This window comes from Mustela lutreola, chromosome 6 (genome assembly GCF_030435805.1).
Source record: "Mustela lutreola isolate mMusLut2 chromosome 6, mMusLut2.pri, whole genome shotgun sequence".
NCBI classification, from domain to species: domain Eukaryota; kingdom Metazoa; phylum Chordata; class Mammalia; order Carnivora; family Mustelidae; genus Mustela; species Mustela lutreola.
In genome coordinates this window covers 10,350,243-10,366,584 of record NC_081295.1, presented here as the reverse complement: position 1 = coordinate 10,366,584, position 16,342 = coordinate 10,350,243, and the positions used below count along the sequence as shown (strand labels likewise).

Genomic DNA, 16,342 nt, shown 5'->3' with positions numbered 1-16,342 from the left:
TGTAAAGCCATAGTAAAATGTTCTGATAGCTTTCATAGTCTATTAGTTCAGTGTTGCTTATTTTAGAGGGGACAGTATCTAAATTGAAATGTGTATTCATTATAGTTGTAATGGTCTCTTTCAACTCTTTTAAAAATCAGTCCATTTAGCTACAAAGAGAAAATAAAAAACATTTAAAAGGCTAATAAGCATAGGGCATGTGAGTCTGTTCCTGTTTCTTAACTGACGTTTACTTTAAAAAAAAAAAAAAAAAAGTGTCCGAGCCCTGCCCATAAACTCTGTGTGTGCACACGCGCGTATTTGAGGAACTGGCAGGGGTCTGCTCATTTGTTTGCCCATTGTGAGGCTGTCCAGCACCTTTGTGGGGTTCTCTTTTTTTTTTGAACCAGGGTGAAGGCCCTGAATGGAGGCCTTGTGCCCTACTTGATTTGAAATCCTCACCGTTAATCTAAAGGAACCTGCGGGGCACCCAGCAGGAAGTCTGTGTGACAAGTGGAGGTCTGGGATCCGGAAGCTTCGGTGCTGGGGGCAGGGGGGAGGCAGTGAGAGTGGTAATAATCTTTTAGCCTCAGCTTTGGTCTCCCACAGCCTAATTGTTACCCCCGGCTGGCAGCCAGATTGAAGAACTACCCTTTTGGGTGTCCTGGATTGCACGTGCTCTCTGAGGCCTCACCTAACTGTTACCAGATTAAAACCCACGACAACTGGGCTTTAATTCTCTTACAAAAGCATAGTACTGACTAGGCATTGTGCATTCCTTTTAGAGGTTAGATATTTTTATGAATTTTGTGTGTGTGTGTGTGTGTGTGTGTGTGTGTGTGTAGCTTTATTTAAAGGACGGAAGGGTTGCTTGGGAAGTGCGGTATTGTTGGCATGCTCTTTCTTACAGAGCCTGTTTAAAATCAGCACTTGCCTGGTTTAACCTAATTTGTACAGTTTGTGTGCTTTGTAGGACTAGCTATTGGTCCAAAGTTTTTGGCTTAAGAAGCCATGTAATTTTAAGTGTATACTGTGTGAGAAAGGGGTGGGGCAGCAGAAGCTTTTTATAGGGCTTCAACTAATAAACATTAATTTTTTAAGTAAGATTCTGAGAATTTAACAGAAGTAGAACCTGTATATAATGCTTCCTTAATACTAACACTGATGGGCCAAGGGAGAAAATTCTGTTTTTAAGTGATACTTTCTATTCTTTTTTTTTCTCCACTCAGAAACTGGTTCTTCAACTTTCAGTGCCAATTAAGACATGCTATAATAAGTATTTTATATTCTGTCCTACTGTTTGACTTTGGGTGTAAATGGTGGTAGAATGTTTAGTAGCTGAACATACATAGTTAAACAGCTAGAGATGGGGTACATAGTAAGTTTGGTGTGGTGTGGTATTTGGTTTATATAATAGTATTTCAGCAGAATACTGAAACCAGGCAGAATACCTCCTGGAAAAGTGTTCAACAGGATGCCAGAAAGGCCATGTTAATGATAAGTTTCTCATACCTCAGCAGGTTTTTTGGGGCGTGTTTTGTTTCCCTACTGCTGTTTTATTCTTTATTGTGGTTCTCTGGAAACTGTGCCACGTGAACATATGGAATTCTATACATGAATGTTTATTGGTTTTGTAGAAACCCCAGGATACTGTGAGCTTAATAACTATGTTGTTTTGTGGGTTATCGAGGGGACATACTAAAAGTCAGTTGTTAATAAAGTTTTCATTAATTATTTTAACATTTTTCAAGGTAATATTAAAGGCAGCTCAACCAAAATCAGAATTAAGCAGTAACACTAGTGGGTTTGCTCTGGTTTAAAAGAGAGTTTGATCATAGCTGACCTCCTTCCCCATCTTTTACTGAGTGTTACCTTCCTGCAAAACTCAAATACAGTGTTTAGTTTGTATGACCTCATAATAAATTTAGTTGGTGTGTGTATACATATATATATATTCAAAATAAAAATAAAAAATAAGTGTTTTTACTCTTGATTCACAGCCTTGTCTTTTGTTTCTACTCTCCGTAAAATGTTAGATGATAAGTATTAACATGTATATGTCTGCTTAAGTGTAATACCAGTTGGCAGTTTGTGATTACCCTTTCTTTTGTTTTGGTTACAACTCAATGAGATATTTATCAAGTGCTTTATATTTGTGTTTGTTCAGGACATGTCTCAGGAAGGCTATGGAACTAGGTCTCAACCTCCTTTGGCTCCTGGAAAACCTAACCATGAAGACTTGAACTTGATACAACAAGAAAGACCATCAAGTTTACCAGTAAGACATTAATGTGCTGATTTGGAAATGTAATGAGTCAAAAAAATTTTAAAAGAGCTCTTGTTTTTGTTTGTTCTACTTTATATTAAATCTTGGGGAAGAAGTTCCTAGATTTCAGATATATTTGTGATTTATTAACTTTTTTAGGGCTTTCTTCTCAAGAACTGTGTGGTCTTGGATAAGTCTCTTTCATTTGTAGGTATTTCTTAGTCCAGTTGGAAGGCATATTCACTGGATGGGTTTTGTGGCAAAAAAGTGTTTCTGTTGTACAGTTGTGCTTTGCTTAGCCTTTTGCTTCCTGGTAGTGATATGGAACAGTGGTATCCAATGTAAGAGTTAAATGGAATGAAATCCCCACTTGGCAAAGGATATCAATGGTGAATGAGATAAAGCATCCGGTGAATGAGACAAGCCATCTTGTGGGACTTTATGTCATGAGAAATCACCCAGTCCTTTTCCACCTAAAAGAATTTTCATTTAAATTTGGCAAAAGCAGCTTTTAAGCATTTTCACCAGCAAATACTGTGTGGTGATTGGGGTATATATTGATTAGAGTAGTGGCTACATTCTAGGAAATCATGTTGAGGCCCGTAAATACAGTTCATCTGTTTTTTTAATAAGCAGCCTAATTTAAATGAGGCTTTCCTTATAAACTAAAAGAATACATCTATGCAAATAAATTTTTGTATTTATTTTCTTGTTAAAATGTTTTTGATTTGAATAATTATTATTCTTATTCCTTAATCTTTATTTTCATTTAAGATGGGAGTTCAAGCTAGACAATGATTTTAATTCGAGTTTCAAATATTTTACATTAAGTTTTATTATATTACTGCTAAACATGTGAGAACCAGCATTTGTAATGAATGTGCTACATGACAATTGGTATGCACAGAGAACCTGTGTTTAAGTTATGTGTAGCCTTAGAGAAGAAGGTAAGTCATGGTTACAGTGTGTCTAGTATCTTCGAAGCTGATGCACATGTTTTTGACATCCTGATTTTTTAGCTTTTATTTCTGTGATGAGTGAATTTATTGTGGTATTTTGTAGTTACCTTGGAGTATTTATTATCTAGTTACTTGGTTTCTGAAGGAATGAAAGAGGTGATAGATTCTGCGTTTTATGCTCTTTTTTCTTTAGCTAACAATTCATAGCTTGGTAAGCGTGTAGTTTGTGTGTGTGTGTGTGTGTGTGTGTGTGTGTGTGTGTGTACGTACGCACACAGGTGAGCACTGTTGATATGTGTAACATTTGCCAAGTATTTGGAAATTGGCTTATGGTTTTAGGAAATTTAAATGGACTCGCGGGAAGCAGATGGACAATGAATCCCACTTTTTCTCCCTACCAGATTTCTGTTGTTCTAAGAGAAACCCAACTTTGTAGATGTGCCTTTGGCTGGTGAAGTGGACTGTTACACATGTGGAAACATTTGTTATAAACTGATAGACGTTTTTATGTAGCCAGGAGAACAGTTTGTGGTGTGCTGCTTTCCTCATGTGCACTTGACCTTTGGAGTCCCTCACTAGGCTCTCCTTCTCATGGCTCTGCCCTGAAATGGGCAGTTGATAGTCCGCTAGCTACAGCATAGTTAGGGAAGGAGTGAAATACAGTTGTCCCAGAAAACTGAAGAGTTCTGCTCTGGGATGGTGCTTTTTAAGTTAATTATGAAAAGGGGGCTAAAAGCATTTTAGGAAGTGAGCCGATATATTCATCAATAGTTTATGTTTTTCTGAATTGTTCTGTTTGTGTACATGTAATGGCTTGCTTTCTTCCTTACTCTTTACCATGCCTAATTCCCCAGAGGATCGAAAGTTGTTTATCACATAAATTTTCTTATGAGCTAATAAAAAAAAAAAGAAATGCCCCAGTTGGTGTTTTCTTTCTGTTTTTGTAGCTCTCACAGGTAAATAAGATGCTGATTGACTCAGGAACATTTCAATATTTTTTTAGAGAGCAGAATTTCCAGGTTTTGGGGTGAGTATATGGACATACCAGTTACTGAACAAAGAACAAACTGTAGATCGGGTGAAAATTGGCTTTATTTACATGGATTTTAGCAAGACGCTTTTCTTTCAATAGGCTTCATTTGTGTAGAAAGTTCTGTAAGGGGTTTACTGATATATTCTGAGCTATGTGGATGCTGCATCAATGTGTTTGGTGTTATAGACAAGGTCATCATGGTTTGCAGGGGACATCTGTTGGAATTCTACTTGACTCTAGTGTCCGGATGTTTTTAGTGTTACTTCTGTTAAATATTTTAGTTCTCCAACTTGACTAAGTTGATACTGTACATACCATGAAACTGTATCATATCTGAATTTCCTGTTGGGTAGTTTGTAGAGTTATGCTGCATTTTTTTATTCAAGTGTCAATAATGTAAATTTTGTCTTCTTACTTAAAGATAATCCATCATATTTGTAACCTCTAGTTTGTAACTTGGAGTAAGGAAACTGTGGGTGCTACCTTTACATTCTAAAAAATGTGGTATAGTGATACTAATGTATGATTATTCTTTAGAGTATATGTGACTGTGAAGAAGGAAGCTTCTCTAGTAATTATTTCTTAATCTTTTTGATTATATTGGGCTAGGTTTTATAATAATTTCTTTACGTGTCATATTTTCTTTAGCATATTTGTTACGTGGTTAAATTTCTGTTACAAAAAATCAAGATATTTCTAATGTCTTTCTGCTTGAGCTATAAAGTGACCTTCCAGTAAGTTGTCCACTCACTGTTGTTTGAGCTGGTATCTCTCTGTATTTGCATGTCATCAAATTCTTGGTGATCTTCAGTAGCCAAAGCAGTTATGTTCCAGCTGACTTAAATCTTCAGATCATCCACAGTAAAGTAAATAACTGATAAATTAATATTTGTCCTCTTGTTGTCTTGGGGCCATGACCAGTGATATTTACTTACCACTTAATTTACTCTGATCTAAGCTTAGAACAGATCTTTCTTAATAATGTCCACTGATTGCTATACTTCTTAATCATACAGCTTTTCCCACATTGAGACACTTTAGCGTACATACTCCTTATTCTATAATTTCCAGCAAATCTTAGCATATAGCAGGTATTAAAAGTAGCTTGAAAAAAAACTCTATCTCCGGGGAATAGTATCACTTAAAATTCAAGCACATTCTGTATTTTTTCCTACCTCTATTATTGATATGAAATGAAGCCAGCATTTAAGCAAAATACACTGTGGAGGGTCCCCCCCCATTAAAAGCTTATTAGCTCTTTATCTTAAAAACATTGAGTATATCTCAATTGCTATTTTAAGATAACTCCCCAAATATTATTTAATATACTTTGTTGTTGGATCTTTTGATATATTTTCATTGCTTGTGCCATTATTGTTTATCTTATTACACTTATTTTTATAGCTGTCTTGACTCCCCTATTAGACGAGGATCTTTTCAGAATATTTATTATATCTTGTTCAGTATTTTCCTAATAGATTTTATGTAAAACCTTTTTTTTTTCTTTTAAATATTTCATTTATTTATTTGACAGAGGGATCACAAGTAGGCGGAGGTGGGGGGGGAAGCAGGCCCCCAGCTGAGCAGAGCGCCCAGTGTGGGGCTCAATCCCAGGACCCTGAGATCATGACCCAAGCTGAAGGCAAGAGATTGAACCCACTGAGCCACTCAGGTGCCCCTATGTAAACACTTTTAAACACATTCTTCCTCTAGTATCAGACTCTCTTTTCGTTGCTGAAGGGATTTTTTTTCAAGGTGTTGGCGTGATAGCAGTAGAGAGCCCATGTTCTCCAAAGCTCCTGATACTAGCGGAGTATATGAGTGCGGGATCTGTATTAGCAGGGTGGGGTTTTTGTCCAAACCATTTTTTCTTATTATAAAATGACATTTGAATTTTACCTAGTAGCCTTAAGCTTCCATAGAAGAAGTGGGCACTTTCGGATATTTAAGCTAAAAGTAGTGTGAAAAACATATCTTTTCTTAGTAGCATGAAAACATTCTTTTCATTGTAAAAATAAATAAATTGACAGGAACAATAATCCTAATTTCAGTAAATATGGCATGGGTATGTTGTTAATAAAATATTTATAAAGATGTATACAAGGAAGTAAACAAACAAAAGGTTTGATTTTCTTCCTTGATCTAAGCACACGGTGCTTTGTCCTCCAGGGATCTGAAGAGCCCGTCGTTTTCCTCAGGTGACAGCAAATCTGTTTCATTCTTCCCAGAGGCCAGCCGCCCATGTGGGTTTCAGGCAGCAGGTCCACTATTCTTTTTACCTAAGATACGGAATACCATCAGTCACATCCCAATAACCCATCGGGTCTTCTGACCCTTTCTTCTTTAAATAGGAAATATCTAAGGAGATCGACATTAAAAGGGATTTTATCTTTTAGAGTTTAGTAAAAAACAAACAAACAAACAAAAACCCCTATGTGTTGCGTAGAATAATGCTTATGGTAGTTCTGTTTAGTTTGCAGTTAGAAGGGAATATTGAGGTTTAGATAAAAAACGGTTTTTGGCCTTCCGTGAAAGGAGGGAGGTAGTAAATGCTGGTTGTTCTTTGAAACAGAGGGTGTTAAACAGGATAGTGGAAGCCTGAAAGTGGGTGGTTGGAGCCCTGGTATTACCAAGAATATTCTTTGGGGGTTAAGTGTTAGCAACAGAGCCTCCAATGATTTGGCTTTCCTGAAAAAGAATACTCTGTGTGTGTTTGTTTTTTAAATCTTTAATGACACTTATGTTGGATAGTGGTAAAAGATCATGTACTTTGGAAGCATATATGAATGTTGATGATATGTTAATGGGCACATTTTAAGTGCGTGGATTTGATAATGTAGTTCCTGTGAACAGTTGGAAACTATTGGAAAAAGCTAGGTGAAGCATTTTTAACTGGATTTTGTTTTTTATTAAGTTTTCAACCCAACTAAAAATACAAATTGTTATAATGATCTCAACCTGTCAGGTGGCAGGTTTTCGCAAAAGTTGAAATCTGCCAGCTAAGAATTAGATATATGGCTGCTGAATGAACTCTTCCAAAATTTTTTTTATTTGTATCTGGAACTCGATTTAGATGGTTTTCAGTAAAAGGTTAAGAATCTAGCTGTCTTCTGTTGCTGGAGCCTTCTCAAAGCATTCTGAACATTACAAAATTGTAAGTTAATAAAAGAGAAACCTAATCTGTTGTCAGCATTGATAATTCCTGCATGCAGCTGACGACATGCGCTGTTTACGAGTGTTCTCTAAATGTTAATAGAGTATGTGGAGTCTGGGAGTTACGGACATTGTAGAGAGGGAGCAGGAGGCTCTCTGAAGGCTGGTGCCTTGTCAGCTGGAGTATCCGCAGATCCTGTTAATCGGGGGCATAGTTTCGAAACTGAAAGCGTAAAGACATTTTGATATCTTGGTAAAGTTGTTTTTTTTTTTTTTTTTTTTTTTCTTTTCAAAGATTTTATTTATTAATTTGACAGAGAGAAATCACAAGTAGACAGAGAGGCAGCCAGAGAGAGAGAGAGGGAAGCAGGCTCTCTGCCGAGCAGAGAGCCCGATGCGGGACTCGATCCCAGGACTCTGAGATCATGACCTGAGCCGAAGGCAGCGGCTTAACCCACTGAGCCACCCAGGCACCCCCTTTTTTTTTTTTTTTTTTTTTTTTAGATTTTATTTATTTATTTGACTGAGAGAGAGAGAGAGAGAGAGAGAGAGAGATCACAAGCAGGCAGAGAGAGTGGCAGAGAGAGAGGAAAGGAAGCAGGCTACCTGCCTAGCAGAGAGCCTGATGTGGGGCTCGATCCCAGGACCCTGGGATCTTGACTTGAGCCGAAGGCAGAGGCTTTAACCCACTGAGCCACCCAGGCGCCCCTCTTGGTAAAGTTTTAAATAGAACACGTAATAGTTGGGTTTTTTACCTAGGTTTTACCATATTCCCAAATGTAATTCTAGTAACTGGTCTGCTCCATGTGGAGACATCAGTTCTTTTGTGTTCAAGGTTAAGAGAAACATGTGAAGACCTTACTTGAAAGTCTGAATTTAGGAAAAGTGATAGTTACTTTGACAAATGTTCTTTTCTAACGTGGATTATTTCTTTAAGATGTGATGTTCTATAATTTTATCCTCTAGAGTATTTTTGTGATACTGGTAGTCATTTCGAAAATAGAGGATAATTCTTCAACTTGAACAAGGTAAGAAATAGTAGGAAGTGGGAAAGTAGGTTTCTCCTTTTAAAATAATCTTCCACTTAAATGTTTGTTCTGTAAATGAATTCTCAATAAAACCTCACCAGTTTGGATTTCGTCCAGGTAAAAGCAGGCTAAATATATGGAAAGTTTGAATAAATTAATATTTAAAAAGAACTGGAGTTTGCTTTTAAATAACTAAAGTGTTTGTGTGCAAAGTGTTTCTAAATTGAGATCTTCAGTCCTGTTGAAATAAATGGGTAATTCTAAATTTATTATAGCTGAGATACTTGCTTAGTGGCAATATGTTATTTTTAAAAATTCATTTAACTTTTAAAAACATTTTAAATAAGCATAACCCCTGCAAACTTTTTCACATAATATTCTGAAGATTGCCGTTTAAAATATGGGGGAAATGAATTTCAACCCATTTTATGGGACTGTCAATTCTAAAATAATTAATGAAGGAGTACTATAAAAAATAGGCACTGGACAAAATTGGAGATGAAGAGAGGCTGAAACATAACTGATTTGCAGGATATTGGTTTTGATAATAGAAGGATAACTATGATCTATAGTTGATAAATGAGGCTCATTAAGTAAGGGATAAAAAATGCAGATATTCCTGGCTGATAGAAAAGTCAGATTGTGCCATAACGAATTGGGGATGGGAAGGTTTCGCACCAGCTTGCAGCTCTGCAGATGAGCTGCGTGAGGCTCTGGAGCCTTCTCTGTGGCCCCCCAGGCTGGGCGTGTGCCCCTCCCGGGTCTGCCTGCCGACAGCCCCAGAACCGTGCCTGGACCCCCAGGCCTCTCCCAAGCAGGAGCGATCTGCACGCACAAAGGGGAGAACAGTAGCGATGGTCTTGAGTACAAAGCACAGAAAGTAGCGTGTGAGAAATTCTCACATGGGGCCTTGGGTAGGAGAGCTTGTCGAGCAGTGTGGCTCCTTCAGGTTTTAATTTTAAATTTTTATGCTAGCACGACTGCTAGAACGACTGCTGCTCAGAGGTACCTTTTCTCATTCGAGCCTGCTGTTTCTACAAAAGGCAGTTCTTGGCATGTTGAGCTAGAAAACCTCCTTCCTCCTTTCTTCTGGGTGCCCCTCCTGTTCACTGGTATTTGGAGAGGTCAGTGGGCTTCCCTGCACCCCGAATATGCAGGCATGGCCATTGAAAGGGGCTGAGTACGTTTGACTTTGTAGTGCCCAAGGTAGATGGGAAATAGATTTTACTTTACAAATTTCCACTTTGTAGGTAACTGAAGCCAGACGTCTCGCTTATGTAATAAGAGATACATAACCAGTAGGAGCTCATAGTAACATGTGTGGACTGGTTAATGGCTTTTATTTTTCTTTTGGACTAGAATAACTATTTTTAATATTTACTGCCAGTTTAGGAGATGAAATAAATATATGTAGAGAGGAAAGTTTTTTATTCTTCCCTCGCAATATAGGATTTTTTGAAGTGTCTCTCTTTCTCATCTTTTTCTTTTGCCTTCTCTAAATTGTTGTAAAATAACTGAATGGTCTTGTTTTCCTTTGTTTGGGTCAAGAAATTTTAGCTGAAAATTGTTACTGTGTGAAAGAAGATTATTGACTCAACAAGCCTTCAATTTTCCGTGAATAACACTCCCACCCCCTAGCTTCAGGAACATGCCGTGCATGCATTCTATTTTAAAATACAGACTGTAATTTAAAACAGGCAGTTTGATGCCCCACTGAACTTTGTTTAAGCCTGGAATAAAAGAGGGGAGAAAAAGCTTTAAGCTACAAAAAAGTGACTAAGCTTTCTCAACCACTTTTCTTCATAATGCATTCTATTTGAGAAAAAAAAAAAAAAAAGGTGCCAGGTACTATTGTTGTCTCTTTCCACAGGACCTAAATTTTATCCAGTGTTAAATTGTGGTGTGTGCGTTTTTTCACTTTATTTCATTATCAGGCTACCATTTGAATTTTTTAAGTGTTCGGAGGAGTAGTCATGTATAGCGGAATCTGTGTGCCTACATGTGTGTGTTCTGTCCGTGTTCAGTGCATGTGAGAACATCCTGAAATTAAGTACATAATTTTTAGCGTTTCCTTACTGATAGAGATCTCATTTTCTAGCGTTCTCTTTACTTAAATAGTACCTAATTATTAGACTAGAATGATAGTAAATAATATTATGGTTAAATATCTGCATCAGATCATTATAAAAATGATTAGCTGGAAGTAGTTTATCTCATCCCCCCCCCCCTTTTTTTTTCTTCTCACAAAAAGGAAAAGAGAAGTTTAGGATGACCTGTATGGAAGGAATGATGATTTTATTCCAAGAAAGTTATATCTTTTTAACCTGGACCCCTGTGCTGCTGATGCTGCTGATGCTGCTGAAGTCAAACAGGCTTAAGCCCTAGCTCGGATTCCGGCTCATGTCCCTCTTCACTGGTGGCTCCTGTGTGGCTCCAGTAATGGTCTCCCTCCTATTTTTGGGTACCATTTACTTTTGAACGTATTTAGGGATTTGGGGCTAACCGATTGAGTCCGTAGCTTTATTATTCAGGTCATAGGAGAGCCAAGGCGCTTCTTGTGGACGAACTACAACATCTCAGGTCTTCCTCTCCCCGCCGTGGGATCAGTGTGGCAGTCTGTATCGGGGGGGGGGGGGGGTTCCGGAGAAGGAGAAGAGTTCATGGGAGAAGTTGAGAAGTATGTCTACCGGGCGTCTTTATGATCACCTGTAGGGTAGGAGGAAGGAAAAAGACACAAAGAAGCTGCAGGGCAATGCCATCTGACCCGAGCAATGCCCAGTCTGGTGCCTTTTTCCCACTAGATCAGTGGGAACCTCGTGCAGACAGCTCTCTGAACCAGCAGTTGGTTTTAATTTCATGACTGTGGAAGGAGGACCCTCCTGGTCTCTCTGAGGCCTCCACTTGATGTCCGACACCCCAGGTTTACGTTTGTGCCCTGGAAAGTAACTGAACAAATACTGTGTACTTTTTAGACTGAGATTTACTGCGAACAGAAACGTTAGCGACCCAGCATTTGTTCTCGATGAGCCCAAGTCACTTTCATGAACCATGTCCCCTGCATTTCTGCCTTTTTGTGTTTTCTTTTCCTCCTCCTTCTTCCCTCCCTCCCTGCCGTCCTGTCTTTGGGGCTCCCTGGTTCGATCTAGGTAGCGTGGTATGTTACAAGTCTTCACTTCTGCTTGCGATTTTATTCCTCTGTCCGAGCACAGAATGGTGTCTGCTGGGACAGTGGCATACAGCTGTGCCCGATCCGCAGTAGATGTCGTCTCTGAAAGAAGGCCAGAATGAGTGAGCACAGCAGACCCCGCCCCTCTCTGAGACTTCCACCCTGATACTGATCCTTTCTTGTCCCCCCCCCCCCCCAAAATTTCTCATGTAAGTAGAGTCTTCATCCGTCTCATGGGTATGGGTAGTGAGAAGTGCAGTGATCCCGCTAATACCTTCTAATGACCCCAGAAGTATGTGGTTGGTTTTTTGTAATTACCTGTCTCTGTATCAGGAGGAAATTTGGCTTTGAAATAATAATAATTAGGTATAATAATTTATTGGACCCCAATTTTTAAAGTCTGGTTTTGTATAAGTAAAAATTTCAGTTAACTAACATTGGAAACTGCTGGTAAAAGGAGAAGAGCTGTGCCCAGAGTAAGTGTCTTCATGAATATCATGGGTGTGAATTACATGAACTTCAAAGTTGTGCACTTCCTGACATCTGTTTTGTCCACTCAAAGGCAGATCGCACCCCATTTCTTCTACTTTTGAAAGTCTGGTACTTTCAGGTTACCAAGACAAGTGAATTATTCCCTGCCTTTTATTTATGCAAAGCCTTTATTTTCAAAATGCCTTTATTACCACTGGAGGCAGAGAGACGACTTTAGAGGCTGGTGTATTATCTCACTAATGGGGTTGAATCAGATTATTAAAAAGTGTTGGCAATGAGCATGGAGAGGGAGAAAACTGTTGAAATAAAGGGAGGGATGAATGATAGACGCTTTTAAGGTTTTTAAGCTGAGCGGCCGGGAGATGTGTGTTGGTATTGACGACAAACACAGAGAAATGGTGGTGGGAATTGGTTTAGGGAGAAGAGACTACCCAGAGATTTTATGAGATTAAAAAGCAAGTCCTGAATAAATTGGCTCGAATTCTCCAACGCCTAAAAGAAAGCATTTCATCTTTGCTACCAATGCCTTATTTTTTTGTATAGTTCTTTATATAAGAGATAAAACATTGCCATAAATAGGAACCGGAGTTGAAAGAGTGATAGCAGTGGCTATAACTTTACATTTCGTGTGAATTCTTGGAGATGATTTGAAGAATATTGGAGCAGAGTTTGCATAAACAGCTCAGCAGATCGTACCAGAGTGTTTCTAACTCTAACATGGAGTAAGATAAGAGTGCAGTCTCAAAAATAAATGAAACTAGATACAATTCAGCTAGGATTCATGGTTGGTCCCATTGTCCGTGCTTTTCGGCTAGTCCAGTAAGTTTATGGCCTAGTCTGTTCCTTTCCTTGGGTAGGGACAGGTGACTTCATGTTGCTTTGTCTAGCTTACTTCCGAATGATGGAGACTTTGTTCTTCCTGTTGGAGTTCATTTTTGAGGAACATTCCTTCGTTTCATTTATCTCATTATGATTTCTCCTTTTCTAACACTCCTTTTGAGTATGTGCTTTGGTGAGCCTAGTACACAGACATACTATTTTTGCTTATTTGTTTTTCTCTTTTGTGGGTCTGTGGCTGTGGGAGGGGGCTGGGGAACTTAGTTTTCACGTGCTATTTTTGAAAGATGTTCTCTTTTATTTTGTAGACATGGTTAGCCCTTTGACTACCTTGAGTTTCTGTGATACATTTTAAATTCAGGCAGAGGAAATAGGGCCTTAGGGAGATTACCATGAACCCCGAACAGTTTTCTCTTGTTTTTTTGTTTTGTTTTGTTTTGTTTTGTTTTGTTTTATTTTTTAAATCAAACCCCTCCCTACTTTTCTTTTTTCAGTGTGTAAAGCACTATCATTTCGCTTCCTACATAAAGAGCAACAATTTAATATTAATGAGTTATTAAAATGTGTGTATTTTTACATAATTTGATACAGATTTTTTGAAGTTCTAATTCCCAGATGTGAAAATAAAGAATCCACAAGGGCAGGAAACTTGACTCAGGGTGCCAGCAGTGGTGGAGCGCCAGCGAATGGTGGTTCCTTCCGTTACGGCGGCGGTCTCCCTGCCTCTGCTCCAGAAGACACCTGCGTGTCCTCCAACCTCAGGTGTTAATCCGAAGACCGTCTCTCTTTTAAATACTGTTTTGTCAACTTTGATTAAAATCCTGAGTGTCCTTGAGTAAATAGGAATATGTTCACATTTTCCCAAGTGTTTTTGCATTTTTATAGTTACTACATTTATGCTTTTCCTTAGTTGGCATGCCTAAATGTTGACATCCTCGAGGAAGGCACAAGATTTCACTTTACGCAGAAAATTCAATTACATTTAGCAGTCGTTTATTGATTGCCTCCTATGTTTAAGATTTTATGTTAGATGTAGGAATCTAAAAATTTATAAAAATAAAAATTTATAAAAATAAAACTGGGATTAGTTTATTATTAGTGTTCTTTCCTATAACACGTTCAGCAGTTAAGAAATCAACAAGAAGACATACCTATATTCAGAATGCCTGGTATTTAAGATACTCTAAGGTAGCTTCCCATTTTTTCTTCAGAGAGCTGTGTATATAATGTCTGCAGAATTCATACTTCTGGCCTGTGTAATAGTGCAGAAATGTTTTGCCATTCCGTGGAGGTTTTGGATATTGGAAAAGGGAAGAGCAGTGACTCCTGTGTTGAAAGGATGTTACCTGCTCGGCGAGGCACTGAGGCAGCGTTTCGCCCTTGGCCGGGCCCCTCACGAGGGGGAGGCCCGGCACTACCCTACATCGTCCACCACAGCTGGTATGGTAGAGGAGCGAGTCTGCTGGTTTTCTTGAGTGATTTCCTGAGGGATTTTATTTCTACTACTTTTTTTCTGACTTAATTTGCACTTTCTACTTTCATAGGGGTGAAAACAAGTTATTGAAACTCTAGCCTTCTTTGATAAAAGTCTGGCCCTTTCTTGGGGTATCAGATTTTAAAAAGTGTACTAATTACACGTGTTACGACTCGTAGAGCACATGTACACATACTTCAGTTTAGTTTTACTGCCCAGACGTTTCCCCTCTACCCTCTGAGTTACATGAGATACAACATGTATTAAACCTCCTGTGTCGACCTTGCCTGTGTTACACGTACGTGCTCAATAAATTGTCCACTTCTCACCCTTCGTTTGCCTCTCCTCGTCTTGTGAAACTCAGCTGCCTGGGCCTGTTAGGGTTGTAAGTCTCCCAAACTTGCCCGAGATTCAGCTCTCCTCTCCTCAGGACGAAGAGACCTGGAACAGAGACTTCGTAGAGTCACAGCGATTATCAGCTCCTTTTTTTTTAAAGATTTGTATTTATTTATTTGATAGACAGAGAGAGATCACAAGTAGGCAGAGAGGCAGGCAGAGAGAGAGGGGGATGCAGGCTCCCCGCTGAGCAGAGAGCCTGATGTGGGGCTCTATCCCAGGACCCCGAGATCACGACCAGATCATGACCCGAGCCGAAGGCAGAGGCTTAAACCACTGAGCCACCCAGGCGCCCCTATCAGCTGACTCTTGACGAAAACTTTATCCCCTCGACTCCTGCCCAGGACTCCATTGTTGGGCCTCCCAGGGCTGCAGACCTCTTCTGATGGAGTGTGTTGGTGTGAACCACTGGCATTCTTCTGCATTCGTTTCCATTTCGTATTTTTCATGTTTATTTATCACGTAACAGAAGAGCATGGAAGTGTGAAAACTATATTAAATACGTTGTAATTCGAAACAATACTAATTGGCTCTCCCAACATTACTGTCAAGAGTTGCGTAGGTAACTGCGTAAGTGGCTGCAGGAATGGGAGTTGACTGGTCCGTGCTCGGCCCACCTTGCGGTATGGACAGTGAGTGGTAAAGTCGCCTAAAAGAAGAGAGAGAAAAGAAAAAGAAGATGTAAGGAAGGGCTCAGATGGAAATCTACTTTGCTTTCGCTGAAGTCTGCCTTAGATAAAGTCCTTAGATTCCGCAAAGGGTTTTCAGATTTCTGAGACGAGAACCATACGAGCCATAGTGCTTGCTCAGGAATAACCAGCGGGGCCTGATAACGCATCTTTAGTGGGAGATGAGACTGAAGGTGGTGAATCGGGTAAAATATCTGAAGATATCCTCCTAAGTCGGATACATTTCTCACTCTTTTTCCCGGTCTTTGTATCTATAATACACACACACACACACACACACACACACACACACAGGAAAGGGGAGGGGTCAAGGGGACCATGAATAAATAATTATATTAAAGGGCACCTTGGTGGCTCAGTGGATTAAAGCCTCTGTCTTCGGCTCAAGTCATGATTCCAAAGTCCTGGGATCATGCCCCACATCGGGCTCTCTGCGCAGCAGGGAGCCTGCTTCCTTCCTCTCTCTCTGCCTCTCTGCCTCCTGTGATCTCTGTCAAATAAATAAATAAAATCTTTAAAAAATTAATTATATTAATATAGGAAACACAGCTTTGGAAGCTCTCTGCCTTTTTTCATTCCTATTGATTAGATGACGTTCAGTATGTTGCAAGTCAGGTGGTGTTTTGCAAGTGAGAACACTTTGGAAGTATCTTGGTTTTTTTGTTTTTATTTTTTTAATTAACATGTGTCTTACTTGTTTCAGGGGTACAGGTCTGTGAATCATCAGTCTTACACACTTCACAGCACTCACCATAGCACAGACCCTCCCCAGTGTCCATCACCCGCCGCCCCATCCCTCCTACCCTGCCTCCCCTCCAGCAACCCTCAGAGTATCTTGTTTTTTTTAAGGACCGTTCTTTTGGACAGTTG

General features: G+C 39.3%; 1 protein-coding gene across 10 annotated transcripts in view; it reads left to right on the top strand.

Annotated features, from left to right (window-relative positions):
• Positions 1-16,342, top strand: part of ARID1B (AT-rich interaction domain 1B) — a 439,398-nt gene that overhangs the window by 154,517 nt on the left and 268,539 nt on the right. For all 10 annotated transcript variants that reach the window (XM_059176677.1, XM_059176681.1, XM_059176674.1 and 7 more), the window contains exon 4: positions 2,147-2,257. In XM_059176677.1, the coding sequence (XP_059032660.1) occupies positions 2,147-2,257 (111 nt within the window). The remainder of the gene's footprint in view (positions 1-2,146; positions 2,258-16,342) is intronic.